This window comes from Tenrec ecaudatus, chromosome 1, assembly GCF_050624435.1.
Source record: "Tenrec ecaudatus isolate mTenEca1 chromosome 1, mTenEca1.hap1, whole genome shotgun sequence".
NCBI lineage: Eukaryota > Metazoa > Chordata > Mammalia > Afrosoricida > Tenrecidae > Tenrec > Tenrec ecaudatus.
In genome coordinates, this window is record NC_134530.1 from 99695475 (window position 1) to 99715113 (window position 19639).

The 19639-nt window shown below is 37.8% G+C and overlaps 1 protein-coding gene across 1 annotated transcript in view; it reads right to left on the reverse strand.

Moving 5' to 3' along the window:
- Positions 1-351: 351 nt before the first annotated feature.
- The window catches only part of NEGR1 (neuronal growth regulator 1), a 663072-nt gene continuing 643784 nt past the window's right edge, over positions 352-19639 (reverse strand). Inside the window, exon 7 of the mRNA XM_075536828.1 lies at positions 352-1236. Coding sequence (XP_075392943.1) covers positions 1112-1236 — 125 coding nt within the window. The 3' untranslated portion in view covers positions 352-1111. The remainder of the gene's footprint in view (positions 1237-19639) is intronic.

Genomic DNA, 19639 nt, shown 5'->3' on the forward strand with positions numbered 1-19639 from the left:
GGTCTCTGTCCCACAAACTTACCTACCACAGAACCAAATACAGTTTGAGTGTTTGCTAACTCATGATATTAGCTGATAGGGCTTTGTGTCCTTTCTGACAAACCATTTTCAAGATTTTGGTTTGGAATAGTGAAAGGCAGAGGTGCTATCTATATTGCTAGGCAATTCCTTACATGGTCTGTGCTGTCTTTTTAAAGAGAATTATTTTCCAAAGTGGATGTAACATTGAGCTACAACTAAAGAAACCATACACCAAATTTATCTGTGCTCTGTTAAATTGTTTTCATCACAAAAAACTGAGTTATTGTGAGTCAAAATTTTCAAACCATACTGGTAATGAGGGAAGAAATTTTTACAGCCTAATAGCTTCTTCATTCTTTAGAGATAAGATATCGTTTTAATCTATCATTTTGGCTTACTTTTGTTTTCAAATTTTAGCATCTACCAAACAGTTATAATCATTGGAGATGAAGATAAAAATATTAGTTTATGAAGGCACACCCATGCGGAACTGACAGGAAGGAGAAGCAGAGGTGCACAGCCAGTTATATGAAAAGGCTCATTCCTGAAACCTGAATATCATGCGAGCAGAAAAATCTAGATATGTGTTATATTTTGAAGAAATGATCTGAAGGCAATATTATTTATTTTTTTATCAAAAAAGGAAAAAAATGCATCTTTGTAAATGTGGATTGACTCTTATTGAAACAGGGAACTGAATGCTTGTATTGCAGCCTTAAAGAACCACATAGTCACTGCAATATTCGTTTTTGTAAACTACAGCCTGCAACCTAGCAGACCATGACTGAATGCCTTTGAAAAGTTGTAGATTACAAACATGAAATCACAATTAATATCCTCTAAAAGTAATTTCAGAGCTTTCACATCTTAAAAAAAGGACAATGTGTACTGCTTCACAAGGTAATGTAGCTAATCAAAGAAAGAGCACAATTAAAGTATTTACATAATGAGCAATTCTACAGAAGGCGATCATCCCCATGTAAGCACTGCTGATTCTATCCCACGCTGCTTTTTAACAAACTGAACCAGATTGGATCCAGCCCTCAGCACTTTCAGAGAATCCTTAAAAGCCTTTGATGGGTCCTTTAATTTATTGTAGCACGGCATTCTTCAGGTAGAATATGCTGGTGAAAGAGGACAGTGTCAACACAAGGTACCAGCAGGAGAATACAACGTCGGCGCTCCCGGTGACTCCATACTGGGCTGTACTTGGAGCTGGAAAGAAATGGAAAAGATTACATCAAAACCTCGTTTGTGTCTTTTAGCATCTTGACAAATATCAAAAGGCAGCTGGGTATACTGGGGAGAACACTGGCTTTTTAGAGTCACACAGACTTAAGGTCACATCTGGTTCCGCTGTGTGACCATGTGTGGGCTGGTTGCCGGATCTCTCCGAGGTTCCGTTTTCTCAAGGGCAAAATGGAAACAATATAATCCAACTGGCAGCGCGATGGTGAGAGTTGGAAAGGATGGCTATACAGAGCATTAACGGCCTGTAAACTTAATTGGGCCAGCCACATGTTAAAGACTCAGTAAACAACAGCTAACTCTATTATTCCTTTCACATGCGTTATACGATTTGCATTAGTTAATGGTATTCACTCATGCGTGTATTTGTAGATAATTTTAACAAATATGTTTAGCCAAAACTGTACTAAATTCTGGAAAAGGAAAGAAAAGATTCTCCTCCAACGTAATTTTGTGTGTATGTTGTATGTGGGGAGAGATAATTAAGCATAATATAATTTTAGCAACTTGGAATTGCTTACGTAAAATAAAGTGACTGAGCAAATCATGTATTAAAATCTGCCAAGACAGGGAAGGAGAGTTTTAAGAGAACTTTGCAGAATGAGATGTTCATTTGGGGAGCACAAGCAACCTGTGTGAAGGATCTAAAGTTAAATAGGCCTCGCTGAATAGCAAAGTCTGAAACCTGGTAGGAAAGTAAGTGAAACTGAAGCTCCAGCCAGGAAGAATGATTTTGATTTTAATGAAAGAAAAAAAAAAAAGGTTTCTTTATACTGAAGGTGATTTTGAAGTAGTTAAATAGGTAGAATTGTATGATTACATGTATACATTAAAAATAACATAGCTTTATATATAGAGAAACTCATGTGGTACCCATGTTAAATCCATGTTAAATTATCATAGAACTCCCTGCAGAGCCACCAAGATCAGGGTACTGCTGGTGTCTGTTGAAGGGAAAACTAGTCCCTCCTTCCACTGGAAGGCTCCGGCCTTCTTGAATGTCAATTATGTGATGTTCCAGAAATTGCATGTCACATATATGGTAGCCTTGCTCAAGATTGATTCTCTCTTACAACAATACTACCAAACAAAAAATCCACCCGCCAACATATTTTAATCTAGCTTTTCTTAATAAACATGGATTTAAAGAAATTTTCTAGTAGAAAAAAATGAATAATGTAAACAATAAATGTACGATTTCATTCTCAAATCCATTACTGCAATCCAGGAACAATGTTCATAACACTGAGTTAATTTTTAATGGTACTCTTACAAATGACTATATTTCCATGCAATAAGAATAAATTGTGTTGTTTACACTTCTATAAATTAAAGGGGAAAAGATGCATTGGCCAGGCTAGGGAGGAGTTTCCTTGACATTAAAAGTGTAATTGTTGATTCCAGGTGAGTGGAATTTAAGCACTGGGTTATTAATCTTTAGGAAAGAGAGAGCAAACTTAACTACATAATGTTTCTTTTTGAATTACAAATGAGCTTCTTATGCAAAAAAACAACATAGAAAATAAGTCATATAAATAATTCTAATTTAGAGTGATGTAACTATTGTAATTATTTTGTGTGATTCAAGACTTAGAAACATAATTTGGGGTCTTTGAAAGGTTGGTGGATAATTTATTTCAATTCTGTTTTCCACAACATTTTTGAAGTCCCCTTCTAAAATTTTTCTTTTTAAAAATTCAACTAAATATTTGTTTGATACCTGAGTTCTCAATGACCTCAGCTTCAGAATAAGAAAAGCAGATAAAAGAATTTTATGAATAGAAAATATATTTTAGAAGCTAATCATATAGTTCCAAAGTAGATTATTTTTTTATTTTGGTAAATTGAACAGTATGTTAAGTGTATTGACTCTTGAGAACCTTCCCTTCTCCTAAAACTGAATTAATGATCCCTTTGGGGTTGTTAGGTATCATATATATTCTTCTATTATTCAACTGCATTGCAAATGTTCTTTACATATTTATTTCCCCAACTAGTAAATTCTCCTAGGTCACATCCCATTTATCTTTGTGTTTCTCAAATCTGGCAAGGTCTACTACATAATATATGATCAATAACTATGTATTGATTCAACTATTTAACAATTCAACTATGTGTTGAATAAATAACTTAATTAAGTAAATAATTCAGAGTGAAAATGAGTATTTCTCTCATGCAGATAAAGTCTCTTCTAAACCAAGTCACTTGCCTATAGGCTAGGAAATTCATTAATATTCATTAATTAAGCATATATTTATTGAACACTGTTCTGAGTACTGAGATTACATTCTAATAAGATAGGTGTGATCCTTTCGCTACACAATTCTATATTGTATCCTCTATCTTCAATGCCATTTGTCTCCCAAATGTGCCTTTCTCTTTTCCCACTTCTATTGTCTTAAGCAAGAACAAGATGCATCCACGATACAGGTGTGTATGTAGGTCAAATATCACTTTATATTTAACCACCATATTTTCTTTTACTGATGCCTTAAATTGCTATGATTTTTATTTTTAATTAAAATAAGCCCGAGCTGGGTATAAGATCACCAACCTTCACCATTGTGGACAATGGAAAATACAAAAGCACTTCTGACAATCAGTCGACCAGAAACAAAAGGTAAATTAGTCAAGGAAATAGGTGCCCTCGTACCTCATGTCAAGTTACAGTTCATCAGTCAGATGCCATATTGAACATATTCTATGTGCTAATGACTATATTACTCTTCACAAGACAAGGACAGCTAAAACCCAATCCACTTTCTGAGGAAGGTTTCATTTGGGATAAAAATAAAAGGCAAATATGTAGCACTAGGATATGCATACAGCAATAAAATAGATAAAAGCCTTCTATGTACAAACATGGGAGGTTTCCCTAAGACCCATAGGCCAAGGTTTGTACAGAAGAGTTAAAGTTAAATAACACAAGCAAGCAATCAAGAAAACAGACAGAACTATAATTATTATGTTTTAAAATGCAGAAATCATAAATCACTTATAACTTAAAAAATGGGTTAGCGAGTAATGTATTTTTGGATTTGCCAGTATATATAACTTTATTCCCATTGATTAGTATTTATTTTGTGCTTATCTTGTGTGTGTGCATGTGATATCTATATTAACTGTCCTGATATAGAACAAAGAGTTTATGATATTAAACTTAGAGGTCCCAGTACTATTTCAGTATATTAGATTTGCTTGACAAATTAAATTTAAACCAGGTACTTTTATGTAAAGGAATTATATAGAAAGTGATTGATAGCTATGGGTGTAACTAGCACCATGGCTGAGCTCAAGAATCCTCTCCATTAAAAAGAAAGAAAATTCTTCGTAATATTCTCCAGACGAAAATACCCACTGGTGTGCAGTTGATTCTAGCCCATAGATGTCCTGTAAAACAGAGTAGATCTGCCCCTTTGGGTTTCTCTTTAGGTTTCCAAGAATGTAAATTTTACAGAAGCTAAAATTGCTGATCTTTTGGCTAGAAACCCAACGGGTAACCCCCCATGCCACTGGAGCCCCATCATATAAAATAAGCACTTCTCTTATTACTTAGGGACTTGGAGCATCAGATCAACATATCCATCTTACCTGAGTAGATAAAAAATGTTTTAAAGCAAAGGTTTATTATACATGTTTTTTAATAATGGGCTTGTTACTCAGTATATGCCCCAGGAAAGTTTATTTAATGATTAAATGTTCACATCCATTCCTACATTGTCACTGAAAGCATGAAAGGAGATAAAATATTTTGACTCATTTTCCCAGAAGAATATTGTCTTTCTTCACTCACATTTTGATGACTTTTTCTATCCTAAAATTTAGACTCCTTGTTAATATTTTATGGCCTGTACAGTATTAGATGATCTCCATTCAACACCTTGAGCAAGAAGACAGATTAGCAGATACATTATATAGGGGACAAACAAATGAACCCTTTGACATTATCCTCTCACTACAAAGCCAGTGACTATACATGAAGCTATATTTCAAAAGAACAGCCCAGAATTTCTTAGTAGTCACCCAGCTGTGCTTCTTTGATGATCAAATCTGCTGTGGCCTTTCTGTCATGTGGACAGTTACCATGCTGCTACTTTTCTAAATAATTAGACAGATTCAATCTATGATCAGAGAAGGAGTTGGGACATAGGGAGGGACTTAAGTTGATTCAGTGTCTGAAGGTAAGTTAATCTGGGTTGACTAGAGAAACAAATCCAGAGACACTCATAAGTGCGTAAAGAGAGAAAGAACTTTATATTAAAGAGCAATTGTACACTAAGAAAACATGCCAGCCCAGTCCAGATCAAGTCTGTAAGTCTGTTATTAGCCAATATGGCTGATACTAGTCCATAGATCCTCTTTAGACTCACGCAGCCATGCAGTGAGGCTGAATGCAGGAAGATCACAGGTCAGTGGGTGGAAAGTCTTGTGGATCCAGTGGTGGTGGGAGCATCTCAGCACTGGCGTGAGTCTCCACGTGGCTCCTTCAGTTCAGGGCTTTGGCTCCATAATTGTAGCTCTATGTGGTGTGTCAACAGAATGTCTCCAAGGAGATGTTGCAGAGTGTGTCTGGCCTCCAATGAGCTCTTTACCTCCATCATGCCTCCAAATGAGGTCATCAAGCTGTGACCTGATTGACAGCTAGACTCCACCCCTTCCTCAAGTTGACAGTAGTAACTGTCACATAAGGGAAGCGATTACTCACTCACTCTTACAACCGTTGAGTTGATTCTGACTCACATCAAACCTAAAAGACAGTATAGAACTGCCCCTGGCTATAAAGTCTCTTCTTTCATCTGAGTACTGACCTTGCAGCTAGAGGCCCATAGAGTAACCACTGCTCCATGGGGACTCCTTCAAGGGGTCAATAGTGGAAGATGCAAGATTAGAAATACATGTTAGCCAAGCAAGGGTTCCCGATTGCCTCTTGAGTTAAAGGCAAAGGTCTTTAGCGCAGGATTCAGAGCCCTTCATTCTAGTAAATTTACCCAGTCCCACCCACTCCATTCCTGTCACACAAATTGTTTTCTGATACATAGGATGCGTTCACTACTCAATGACATTTGCAAATACTATATCCTTGTGGTTGTTATATAATTTTCTGTCAATTTAAAGATATATACAAGTATAGGGGTGCAATCTAGCTTGTCAATCAGGTCACAGCCTGACGGTACCTCTTCGTGGGCGTGGCTTTCTCATAAGGAGTGCCAGGGAACCTCCTCTCTCTCTCTGTCTTCACTTTTCTGCCAGGTGACTTTGATTGCTGCTGGAGTCCTGCCACCACCATCGGATCCACACGACTCTGCGCCCACCAACCTGTGATCCTCCTGCATTTGCTTGTGACTGCATTAGTATGAAGACAGACTTATGCACCAGGACTAGACTTATAGACTTGAGTTGGACTGGGTTGGGATGTTTTCTTGATATACAATTACTCCTTGATATAAAGCTCTTTCTTACACATATAGGGTGTCTCTGGATTTGTTTCACTAGTCAACCTAGCCTAACACAATCCTTAAATTAGATGGCTTTTCTTCCTACTGCCTCTTCAATCTAACGAAGTTTTACTCATTCTTAACAATCTAAAATATCACCTATTCCATGAGACCCTCCACAGAATCACTGGTTGTTCTTCTTCTTATACTTGATCTCATAAATAGTACCTCATAAACTTAGAGTCAATTCCATCTCCACCTTTCGTCTCCATTGACTCTGAGCACCATGGGTTACGGAGCTCCCTGCCTGTAATGAATGCATTTTCATCTCATACCAAAACCGTTCAGTGGAGCTTCTTGAATTACACATGCTTCTCTCATTTAAAACCTTGTCTTGCATAATAGATACCCTTGTAATTATTGCTCCTGTGATTTCTTAAGACTGTACGTGTGATAGGAATACTGCTTAGTTTCTTTCTTACTACCTATTGAGTGTTGTTCTTTTAGAAGAATGAAAGAGAAGAAAAATAAAACTGAGAGAAGAAGAAAGGAAAGGGAAGAAAAATGAAGATCGACAGTACACTAAGGTTTTTAAAAAGTGACACCATATCTAGCTTTTGAATACTGTGTTAGATACCTATATAGGTGTTATTTTAGTTAAGGAGAAAGAAAAAATAAAATAGGGCATTGTCATGAAAACGGCTTTGGTATGTTTTGAAAATTTCAAAGCAAACATACAATAGAGCAGTTTGATACTCTTAGCTGCTTAGTAAAACTAAAGGCATTTGAATTTAAAAATATATTATAATATTGTCTATAATATAGGAATGTGGTGGCAGATGACCTTGGTTTAAATTATAGCTCCATTCTTGCAGAACAGAGTCAAACTAGGTAAGTTTCTTAATTTTGCTGTAGTTCAGTATCTCCGTGTTCAAAGAAGGATTAGTAGCATCCCCAAAGCTTTTGTGACGGTGTATCGCTGCATGTAAAGTGCACAGTGCTGTTTCTATGGCAGGACACACCCCCCTCATTGCTCCTCATTTATTTCACTGGGTGTGTCCAATAGGTCAGGCGATCTCAGCATTGCTGTGGAAAACCCACAACACAGCAATTGCACTACCACTGAGTCATTTTTTCACGCATTCCTGCTGGGCAGCTCTACTCTGTCCTCAAGGTACGGCCACGAGTCACTGGACAAGACAGATACACTGCCTGCCCCCAGAGAGCATGCTAGCTTGGGATCTTCTCCATGGAACAAGGAAATTTACTTATTTTCCATCTATATTTGATTAAATAAATATGACTATGGTCTTAAAAGGTATCTTGCATGTCTTAAAAAATTACTGCTCTGCATCTATTTGGCTTCTCTTGCAGGATTTATATTTAATGCCATTTCCTGCGACATAATTGGCCAATTTCCACCACTGTGTGAGCTCCTTGAAACCAGGACTCTGACGTCTTTTTCTCAAGGAAAGCCGGCGCAACAATGAGAGTTCTTTCAGCTGATCTAATGCCAATTTTGGTTTTGGATGGGCTCCACACACAGAGCAGGCCTGCCCAGGCTAGGTGTAGAACCCAGGCCTTTGGGATGTCTCCCCGTTGTCAACAGGAAGATCCAATCTGGGCTTTAACACATATTTTACATCTTGTCTAATTATGATTATCACTCCCAATTACTTACAGCTGCTGCATATTATTTTCAGTCTTGGCAGTTTTCCCTTGTATTGCTCCAGTTTTTATTTTTAGGCAAGTGTAAATGTAACTGCTCTATGAAATAGTTAGTTTTGGTACAATACCAATTACTTGCCTAGACATTTTCCCTAAATTACTTAAGCTTAACTAAAGTAGCTTTGAGACATATTTTGAAGATTCCTGTTGTAATCTTTAGTAGTGTTACTTCAGCTACATTAACTCTGCTGGCCCCAACTTAAATTTCCTTGAGAAAACTTATACTTGAATGGGAAATAAATGATTTACTCTCACATTAGGCTTCATGTAAAAGAGAGTGATTAAGGTGGTTTCAAAGTCGAGAGCACATGAGCTTATAGGGAGAAATTATGCACCATTGACTAGCTCCAATTGGCAGTGCATCCCCCTTTCGTTATAAACCGTGGGGGAAGTTTGCTTGAGAGAGAGTCTTCTCTTCTCATTTGCACCATCACCAGGTGCAGGGACGTCCTGACACCATGATCTCATCAGAGTTTTCGATATCGCCAATTCTACCGTGACACGGGGGAAACTGGGGGAGGCGCACACTGGGCGCAGATATACTTTGGAACTAGATGTACAACTTGCTATTGTGGTGACTGGAAGGACATGTGACGTCCTCGTATGAAACTCTTCTGGTTTAATTCTGTTGCACTCAGTGATCCAAGTCTTAGGAGGAGGTGCGTGCAGCTGACTACACGGGGCACAGGCTCCGGAGGAGGGGCTCGGTTGTGCGGCTTTTGCACGCACATGTCTGTGGACCCTGCAGGACGAGCTTCTGGCGGTAGGCTTTGAGTAGGAGGCCCGCCTGAGTAGCACAGTTGTCATATGTAAGGCTACCAATATACTGATCTCCATATTATTTTGCTCAATAAACCTTTTTTTGGTGTGTGTGCAATTCATTGTTCCCTGGGACTGCAGAGAATTCTTCTCCATGCTATGATCTTGTTCTCAAAAACCTCAGTCTGATAGCATAAAGCCCAAGGTAGGAGCCTCCACTACTGCTAGCTCCCCTTATACTCAGTGAAGAAAGAATTCACTGAATAGTTTCAAATTCCTGCCAATCTGCCTTCTTTATCTGACTTAAAGGAAACCAGGCCAACAAGTGTATTTTGGTACATTCTTATCCAAAGAGAGGACATCTTTAACTTATTCTAATGTTACAGACTTTTACTTTTTTTTTTTTGTCTCAAAACCTGCATAGCTATCTTCAGGAAGATCTGACATATTTTGGGTTTTTTTTTGATCTGACATATTTTATAGAATGAGAATTTGAAAGTGTAAACATTTCCACTAGTTGTTTCCATGGGCGTCTCCATACTTCGTGTTATAAATAGTAAGGAGAATGAAGAGAGCAAACACACCATTCCTTTTCTGACTCCTCCCATGAAAGCGTGTTCTTAGCAACGGCTCTGTTTTTTCTCCTTCAGAATACCATCCTCGATTCCCTGTCTTCTTATTGACTAACATTTCCCAAAGTTCATGGTACACCATCCTATTTACTCAGCATCAACTACATCAGGAATTTCAAACATCTGTTATTATCCATTTTCAGAAATACTCCCATTTGTAGATAAATAGCTTTATTTGCCAACAGCCAGATGAAACTCAACTCTCTAATACTATTACCTTTAATTTGAGCTAAAGGGCATGGGTGAATAATCACACAATAGAAACAAATCCTGATGCCTCGTCTGCCCTTCTTGAGCATTGGAATATAGTCTCAAAAACTAGATTTTGAAATCAATATTTTCTAAATGCTTTGAATATTTTTGTTATTCATTTCCTAGAAAATCTGGGGTAATTTACATAAATATAGAGTGGCTCTGTTTGGAAATATGTTGTCAATACTGTGTGTATGTGTGTTGTTAAGAGTTGGATCTGGTGTGTGAAATAGATACACAAACATACAATACTAATTGCTTTGAGTACTTAGATTTTAATGTTTGCCTTTAAGATATCATCCAGCAGAAGAAAAGTGGATTTTACAGAAATAAAAATAGAGACAGCTGTGTTCTTAAGGTCACTAATAGTCACTGCCATCAGCTTTATCATCACTGTGACACTGCTAGTGTGGCTAAAAAAAAATAGCCAAAGAACAAATTTCAAACCAGTAAACAGCTTTGCAAGTTGACAGAGTTCTTAAGGCATTGTGTAGGTGACTAGGTGTGAAAGTTTTAAGTTTGTATTGGGTATTTAACTTGATGCCTTAATGAACATAGTGACTTGTTCAGTAAATTCTAATCTTTGGAGTTAGAAAAGTTACACTAAATCATTTTTATACTTATCTGTTATTTTTCAGCTTTGTTCTTTAAGCATTAAGGATCAAATATTTCATAAGGTTTGATTATCCTTTCCATTAAAATATTCCATTTACCTTTACATTTTTTTCTTAGCCTTTCAAATGCAATAAAGACAGTGATTATCCAGCCCTGCAGTTCTGATTTACTAGATTGCTCCACTTTTTATGCTCTAGATTGATTTTCAGTTATTCTTAATGATTATTTAACTTTTGCCTTTACATTTTGGCTCTTTAAACACTTCCATAAAACTCAAAGGACTTTTTGTAAAATTGAAGACCGATAAAGTTTCTCCAAGCCGCCATGCCAGCCTCTTGCCCACCTCTTGTACCTGAGTCACTAGGCAGAAGCAATCTCAGCCCTTTGCTACATTTGAATGTTTGCTCCCATTTCCCCTTCATCTGGATGTGTCTCTCAGTCTGTGTTGTAATAATATTCACTCATCAAAGCAATGCACACCTCAAATGCAACCCATTCACAAAGGTGGAACCTGTCAGAACTCTTAGGGGGCCGCGATTCATCCAATGCAACCCTAGAGATTTTTAGATGAGGTGAGGCTCACAGAAGTTGAGTGATGGACGTAATTGAAGTGAAAGGAAAGTTAAGGCCAGAAATAAGTCAGGCTGATTCTCTCTCCTTACCTTCGATGTAGTTTCTTAAAATTGCGTAGCTCTAATTAGAATTAACTTCTCATTATTCTTTTCTTCCATAGCCACTTGATTTTACTGATACTCTATATTTAATCACTTTTAGGATCCTCTCGTTCAGTAGCCTACATTTGTTGAAAGCAAGGATTATATAGCTCATTAACTTTTATACTACTTATACTATTTGGTGACGTAGTTGGAAGTGGCAAAATAAATATAACAAAGAACTAAAGTATTTTCTGTTGTTAGTAGTCGGTGCCACTGAGTCGGATCCCACGTGGAGTCCTCCATTGTACAGGACGATGATACAACTCTGCCCCCTTTGTACCCTCCTCACACACATGGCGACAGTGGACCCCAGGGTTGAAGCTACGATGTTCATTCATCTCGCAGAAGAGCTGCCTCTCTTTTGCTGACCCTCCACTTGATCAAGTATGATGTCCCTCTGCTGAAACTCGTTCCACCTGATTGCTTGCCTCAAGTACATGAAATAAAATCTTGCCATCCTCACTTCCAAGGAGGATTCTGCTTGACTTTTTAAAAGATTTGTTTGTACTTCTGACAGGCGATGCTATATTCAATATTCTTTCTCAGCACCATAATTCAAAGGCATCAATTCTTCTTTGAGCTTTCTTATTTATTGTTGAGATTTTTAATGCATATAAAGCAATTTGAAAACCCATGGCTTGAGTCAGGTGTCTTTAGCCTTCAAGGTCAGGTCTTTGCTTTTTAACACTGACCTTTTGTTCTCTTTGTGTGATGTAATTGTATATTCAGAAAACATCCCAGCTCAGTCCAGATCAAGTCCATAAGTTTGATAGTAGTCTTTAAGTCCCATATTATCCCATATGTCTCTTACTAGTCCATAAATTCTAATACAGGCTCACACAGCACATGCAATGATGCCAAAAGCAAGATCATAGGTAGGTGGGTCAAAAGTCTTATGGAAGAATCTCAGCACTGGAGTGGCTCGCCATGTGGCTCCACCAGCTCCAAGGCTCTGGCTGCCATCAGCATAGCTCCATTGTATCTTATCAACAGAATGTGAAGCAGAGAGATTGTGTGTCCTCCCTACAGGGAGGAAGACAGGAGTTCCCAGAATCCTCAGGAGAAGGCCGTGTCCCCACAGACACATAATTGGTTATGACCTGATCGATAGGCTAGACACCACCCCTTCACTCCAGTTTACAGGAGATAATGTAACTGCCACAATGGCTGGTTCTGCTTTCATGAGACAGCTCTTCCTCATATATTGAGTACCATTCATCTTATATTTGAAATACTCATGGCATAGCTTTCAGCATCATAACAGCATGGCGGCCAACACAACAGGACCAGCTGCCAGATCAGTGGCAAGCTGACCTAAAGTATACATCTGTTCTTATTGTTTTTTTTCCTAAGTTTCTGCATTTTAAAGAATTTTTGCTATAATGGTCAAAATAAGATAGGAACACTATAAGGATGATAAAATCATCATTCAAGAATTTGTACTCAGAAACTCAAATTCCATTGAGTACCATTGCAGATCTAAATTAATTATATTTTATTTCAAAAGAGAAAGCTTATATTCTTGGATGTTTCTGAAGACATACCAACATAAGTACATAGAATCACAGTCTCTCTCTCTCTCTCTCTCTCTCTCTTTCTCTCTCTCTCTCTCTTTCTCTCTCTCTCTCTCACACACACACACACACACACATACATGATCACTATTGGATAATCGCATTTTTCTGGGCCTGGTATTTGAATATGTGAGTTATTTCTGGAGATCTTATTTTGTTGCAGTCAAGTGCACGACCTCCATGCTGTGTAAACTGGAGGTTATTCTGATCTCTGTGACTCAGTTTCCTCAGCTTAATCAAGAGGATAGAATAGCTTCCCAGTGTTGCTGAAATATGGAAATAAGTTGAATTGATAAGTATAGTATGTAGCAACTTGTCGAATGAGTACCATTGAATCACATTAGACTAAGAGCAGGCCTGTAGATGAAGCAGACGTACTCCGTAGGAGTGCTGAGCCTGGGAATTGTTATTGGAGCAGCCATCTTTCTCCCTCAGAGGGGTGGGCTCAAACTAGCGACCTTGTGGTTGGCAGTGCACCTCTTAACCAGGCATGCCACAAGGGCTCCTTAGCAACTTTTAAGTGATCATTAGTCACCTTTAAAAAATATATCAGTATTTATCTATATAAGAAGAAGTAATGTACCTTGACCCAGTCAACAATATCTAGATTATTTGGTTGAGGTTATGTAGACCTCAAAGTCTATACATTTGAAGCTGTAACCACCGTGCAAAGATATGCTCCTTCTAAAGCATAACTCTAGAGATGCAGAAGAGAAATTTTCATCATTAAATGAATGAGCAGTTGTAAAGGTTTAATGAATGCCCACCATGTGTGGCCTTCTGGTCTCTGTTGCTCAGGGGTAGTGTTTGTATTCATTTCCTCTCAGTAGACCAACTGCTTGGAGAAAACCGTAGGCTTAAGACTTTGGATTTATAATCTCAATCTCTTCAATTTATAATCAGCTTCACCGGTTGTCTTTCAATACACTGTGCTGACTTTCCTTTATTTTCCTTAAGGACCTAGTACAAAGAGAACCTCTATGACGGCTTATCTATCTAGCCGACTCTTACTCCTTCCCTGTGTTCCCATTGCCATTAAGCTTCACCTACATTGTGAGTTCCAAAGTGGCAGAGATCATGATTTGTTTATTGCATTTCTTTACTTCCGTCTATCCTAGTGGCTAGCAAGCATGGTGACTGTACATTTTAAGGTCTTAATAAACAAACAACAACAAATCTAGAAAATAAACAACAACTTTAAAAAATCTTCATGTGAGCTAAAATTCAAAGTATATGTTATCTACTTTATACTATATACTATACCCTGCTTGTGTGTCCTCTTGTTCTCTTTCTAAGTCAGCTTCTGCTATTGCAGGAAGCTGGGGGGGGGGAATGAGTGGAGATGGGGGAGTAGCATTCAAAGCACATCTCAAATGCCTGCTGAGAGAGAGTCACCAGTCGGATGGAGCTCCGACCACCAGACAGGTCAAGAGCATGTTCTTTCCCTCTTTCCATTGCTTCTTTGTCCCAGTTTCCCCAATGTTGTTTGAAATGCCTTTCCAAATAATCATTTTCAAGAAGCTGCTCATTTTAGAGGACCCCGACCAGAGACAACGTTCTCTCACGAAGAGGAACAATACTAGATTGCAAATATGAAGTCTTCTACAACTTCTTATCCCCAGAGTGCCTGATGCTTTCTACCTCGTAGGTGAGTGACTGTGGTATATAGTACTACTATAATCAAAGCACCACCTGTGGACTGCTTTGCTGAACAGAGGTTTGTTGTCCCCAAATTCAGGAGGTTAGAGGTCAGGAAGGCTTTCCTTTTTTTTGTCAGCACTACAGGAAAATTCACGCGTCTTCAGCTGCTGCTTCCGGAAAGCTTTTCATGACCCCTTTTCCCTTTCTGCTTGCTTGCTTCATTTCTTTGTATATCTTGAAAGAGATTGTCTTAAAAACACAATTCACTAATCTTGTCTCATTAACATAATAAAGACAGCCCATTCTCAAACAGGTCTTGGAATAAGGATTTACAAACATATTTTGAGGGGACAGAATTCATTCCATAAGAGAATGCAAGTGATTAATTTTTGATAACTACATGAATTCTGAGTAAACAAGTACTGCTACAGATGGTATTTTTTCCTTCACTCCTCTTGTCTTATGAGAGTTGCGTTTTTAAATGAAATCTGCTTTAATTTATTACCTGACACATATCCCTTAATAATGAACAAAAGGTCCTGAAATCTTAATTAAACATGGCATTTTTTTCATCCTATATTTTATCCTAGAAATATCACTCTCTGTTGTATGCTGTCATCATTTTGGATTCTGCTAGACCAGCAACATTGCTTAATGAGAGTTCTGTCTTCCTTTTTATTTCTTAAATATTTTAAGGCATGCATAGTTCTTATATTTTTATTATATAATTCCAACTATAATACTCTCCTCTACAACCATGAAATGCCCCTTAGCTTGACTACCATGTTCTGCTAGGCAATGTAACATGTAAAATCAGGTGATGTAACATGTAAAATTGGAAATGCAACAGCTGTGGGAGTAACTTTGAGACATGCACACAAAAATCAGATGTTATAGAATCTTTGTCCAATCTCACTCAACAAACAACAAAATGAAAAGAATAAAAATTAATAAATGACTCCAGGCCAAATACATTCTGCAGTCCGTTTTGAGTTTTGAAGGAGCCCTGGTGGCGTAATGGTTGAGTTGGGCCTTCAGACACGAAGGCAGCAGTTTGAAACCACATGCCACTTGGCAGGGGGAAGAGGAAGCTTGCTCCTGCTACCTGGAAGAGCTGCTGTCTTGGAAACTCACAGAGACACTTCTCCCCTGTCCTTATACGGTGGCTATGAATTGGCACAGACTTGATGGCCATGAGTTTGGCTTAGTTTTGGTTTGATTTATAAAGATTTTCTTCCTAGAAACTTTCTGTTTAAAAACCACAGATGGTGTACAGATTAAAATTTCTTTTATACTATTCAAGATATTAAAAAAGAGGTTGGCTATGTAGCCCAATCCCCTGGGGGACAAATAACAGAAATGTGGGTGAAGGGAGACAATGGACAGTGTAAGGCACTTAATAACAACAACAATATATAATTGATCAAGGATTCATGAGGCTGGGGGAGGGAAGGGAAAAGAGAGGAGCTGATACCAAGGACTCAAGTAGAAAGAAAATGTTTTGGAAATGATGATGGCGACATTTGTACACTTGAATGATGGATTGTTATAAAACTTGTAAAAGCCCCCAATGAAATAATTAATTTTAAAAAAGAGAGAAGTACATTTTAAAGCGATTGTATTGGAACGCCTTCTTTGTTATACTCCTATTCATATTACAAATCTGTTCATTGATGTTATTGTTTGAAAGGTTTGTGCCCTAACTGAAACAATGCGCCTTGGGATTACATACAGTGTTTCAATCACATCAAATGATAAATTTAGAATCATAGTCCCTTTGTTCATAAAGACTACGAGAAATCTTTCTTATGATTTCATAAAACAAAGCTTTTTAGTTTATCGAGACCTCAACTTTAGCAGCCAATTATCCTTAACCTAAAACTTACATACTTTTGCATCTGAAATTAACAAGTAGATATTCTGGAGTAAGATAAATCAGAAAAAAAATAACATAGGTATTGATGTTTTTATGCCAGTGCTCAGATTACTTAGGACCCTGCTGGTGCAGTGGGTTAAGTGGGTTGGACTACTAATCCGGGGTCGATGATGTAAATGCACCCACATCTCCTTGGGTGACAGAGGAGTCGATCAGCTCCCTCACAGACTGGCAGTCTCAGAGGTCAGAAAGGTCTGCTTTCTCCTGTGCTCTGAGATCCCAATGGAGTGGTATCAACTCCATGGCAGTGGATTTGTGGGTCATCTTTTTTGTACAAAAATGCGTATTATGCACCAATTATCTATTAGATCTTGGGCTTAGTGTTATTCAAGCTAACAACACTCAATACTGACTTTAAAGAATTAATAATCAAGTAGAAAGGAAATATTGCTTTCTAAAAGAAAATATCATGTCAAATCACATATTATTCATGTTCTGGGTTAAAGAAATATGGAGAGAATCTATTCTCTTTTGTCAAGTATAAGCCCAATAGGCGCAATGATGACAGTAGGTAAGAGAGAGACTCTGGTGTTGTATCTCATTTTAAAGCCAACTGGTATTAAAGATTGAAGGGAGAAGAGCTATGCAAAGAGCTAATGCAAGCCCGGACGCTGCAAACCTAGTGCCCTTTCCGGGACATTGTACTGCCCAGATTAATTTATTTAGTATCTTGTTTCAAGATTTTATAACTCTCACTGCTTATTAATATTGAATGCAGCAAGTACAGTCTGAAAATTTTTCAAAATCTAATATGACCAAAATCATTTCATAGCCTAATAAGTTATCCAATAGTTCAAAGATATTTCAATTAGGCATTTTAACAATGAAATACAAAAAGAGTTGTTTTATGATGTGCACACTGGAATAGAAATACCTTTTTGGAAGTATCAAATGTTAGAGGTAATTTCCAAAGTGTATCGTAACTAGGTTTCTTCTTTGCATGTCCCATAATGCATTCAATTTGGGTATTGTTACGCCTTAAACATTTGAAGTTCTTAGTTTTTTATTCTTGATCAAATAATTGTTATACTAGGAATTTGTTCTGAATGGTTAATTGACTCCCATAAAAGATAATCTTTCCTAGAAACAAAAGAATAGGCATCTATCACATTTTGCATATATGTCTTGACTATGTGTTGATTTATCAGTTTCTCAAAGGTACACAATGAAATCGGAAAATTAGCATTCAGAACATCTCCGCATAAAATACACTTTTGTTTTGTTTTCAAGTGAAGGAGCAGCTTCAGTTTATTATTCATGCGTGTAGTCAAGACTTGAAAACTTGAAAAATGGAAAAGGGATTAAGGGAACCACAGAGTACTAGAGAGTAAAACTACAGTTTAAAGGCAATAAATATGTCAATTTTGCTTTATTACAGTAACATTTCTTTACCTTCTTAGTACACCGACCTAAGAAGAGTGACTACTGAGTTCAAAGAGCCTAATTTAAATACAAATATTCTAATATATGTGTTTTCTAGTTCACACTAAGATTAATTATAATTATAAATTGAAAATGTATCATTCTAACATTCACAAATAATTCCCAAACTTCCTTGTATGCTTACATGTGAAACTTAAGGTAAACAACCATAAAGCCATTGAATATAAACATGCTTGGGCTATTTATTGCACTAGGTTGTACTTTTTTAAGCTCAAATTTTGAATTAAGAGATGATTATTTCTCCTTTTACCACAAAGGGAAATAAGTAAATGTTACTATCTCATTGTTATACATTTTTATTTCCTGAAGATAAAGGAATATAATAAAGGACAAAGTAAGCCCTATGGATGTTCCCACTAATCTTACTGGAATATCTTCCAATATTAAACTATTTCTTATCTGTCCTATTTGCAGATTTCTGATATTCTTCATATATGAGGGAGATGATCCTTTGCAAAGTTTAAGCATTCCGGCAGCCAGCAGCTGGAAGTAACAGAGCAGCTCTACCCACGTCTAAATTATAAACACGAAGTCACCAAGAAGGCAAGTAGAGGTTTTCATTAAGGGGCATTCTGGCTTATTGCATAACAGGAGTGTTCTATACATGAGCCCTGGAGGCATAGTAGTTACACATTGGGCTGCCATCCGTAAGGTCAGTAGTTCAAAACTACCAGTTTCTCTGGGGAGAGAAAGATGGGCTTTCTACTCCTGTTGACAGTTTGAGACTCAGAAACACACAGGGGCAGTTCTACCCTGTCTCTGGGGTCCCAGTGAGTCAGCCCAGACCCGATGGTAATGTTTGGCCTTTCCATATGTACACATTTGTTGTTGTTCTGAGGTACTATCCGGTCAGTTTTGACTCACGGAGATAACCATGCACAGCACAACACAACAAAACACCCCCATCTCATAATTGTTATGTTTGGACTCATTTTTGCAGCCACTGTGTCATTGTCATCTTGTCAAGGTCTTCCTCTTTTTCAGTGCACCTGTTTTAACACTAAAACCAAATGTCCGTTCTGCCATCACCTCGGCACACTGGGCTGCACAGTGCCTAATGGCTGACACAGAATGGCAGCGTCTCTGGTCACAGAACTGGCTGATTTGTGTATTGAATGCTCCATTCACATCTGCATGGTTCACAGTGTTCACTGAAATCCTCATCGACTGGTTCAATATTCCTCAAATTTTCATAATGGTCTTACAGGAAGATTTTCTCTCCACTGCATGAGTCATGATTTTTGCTTTTGAAGGACAAAGGTATCAAGTTCCGCGAAATCACACTGTGGAATTCTAAAGGCAGGCTCCTAAGTCAGGCTCTCCAGTCACTTAAAGAAAAACGGCTTTAGACTAAATGTGACGAAGCAACCACAGGAAAGCAACTCATGGAAGGGACTGTTTCATGGTTTGCCGTCAAGGAATTAGGAACACTATTTTGTAAGGAAAGGGAAGAAGCTGCGGAAAGCAGAATGAGCTCTGGAGAAGACTGAAGATGGAAGCGCTTCGAAGGAAGGAACAGTCTGGGGAGGTTGTGCTCAAAGCAACAGCACAACACACAGAGGCTCGTTTTGGAGTTCGGCACATGCATCTCTCCTCATATCAGGCATCTGAAGCCCTGTTTCTACTTCTAGATATGTTT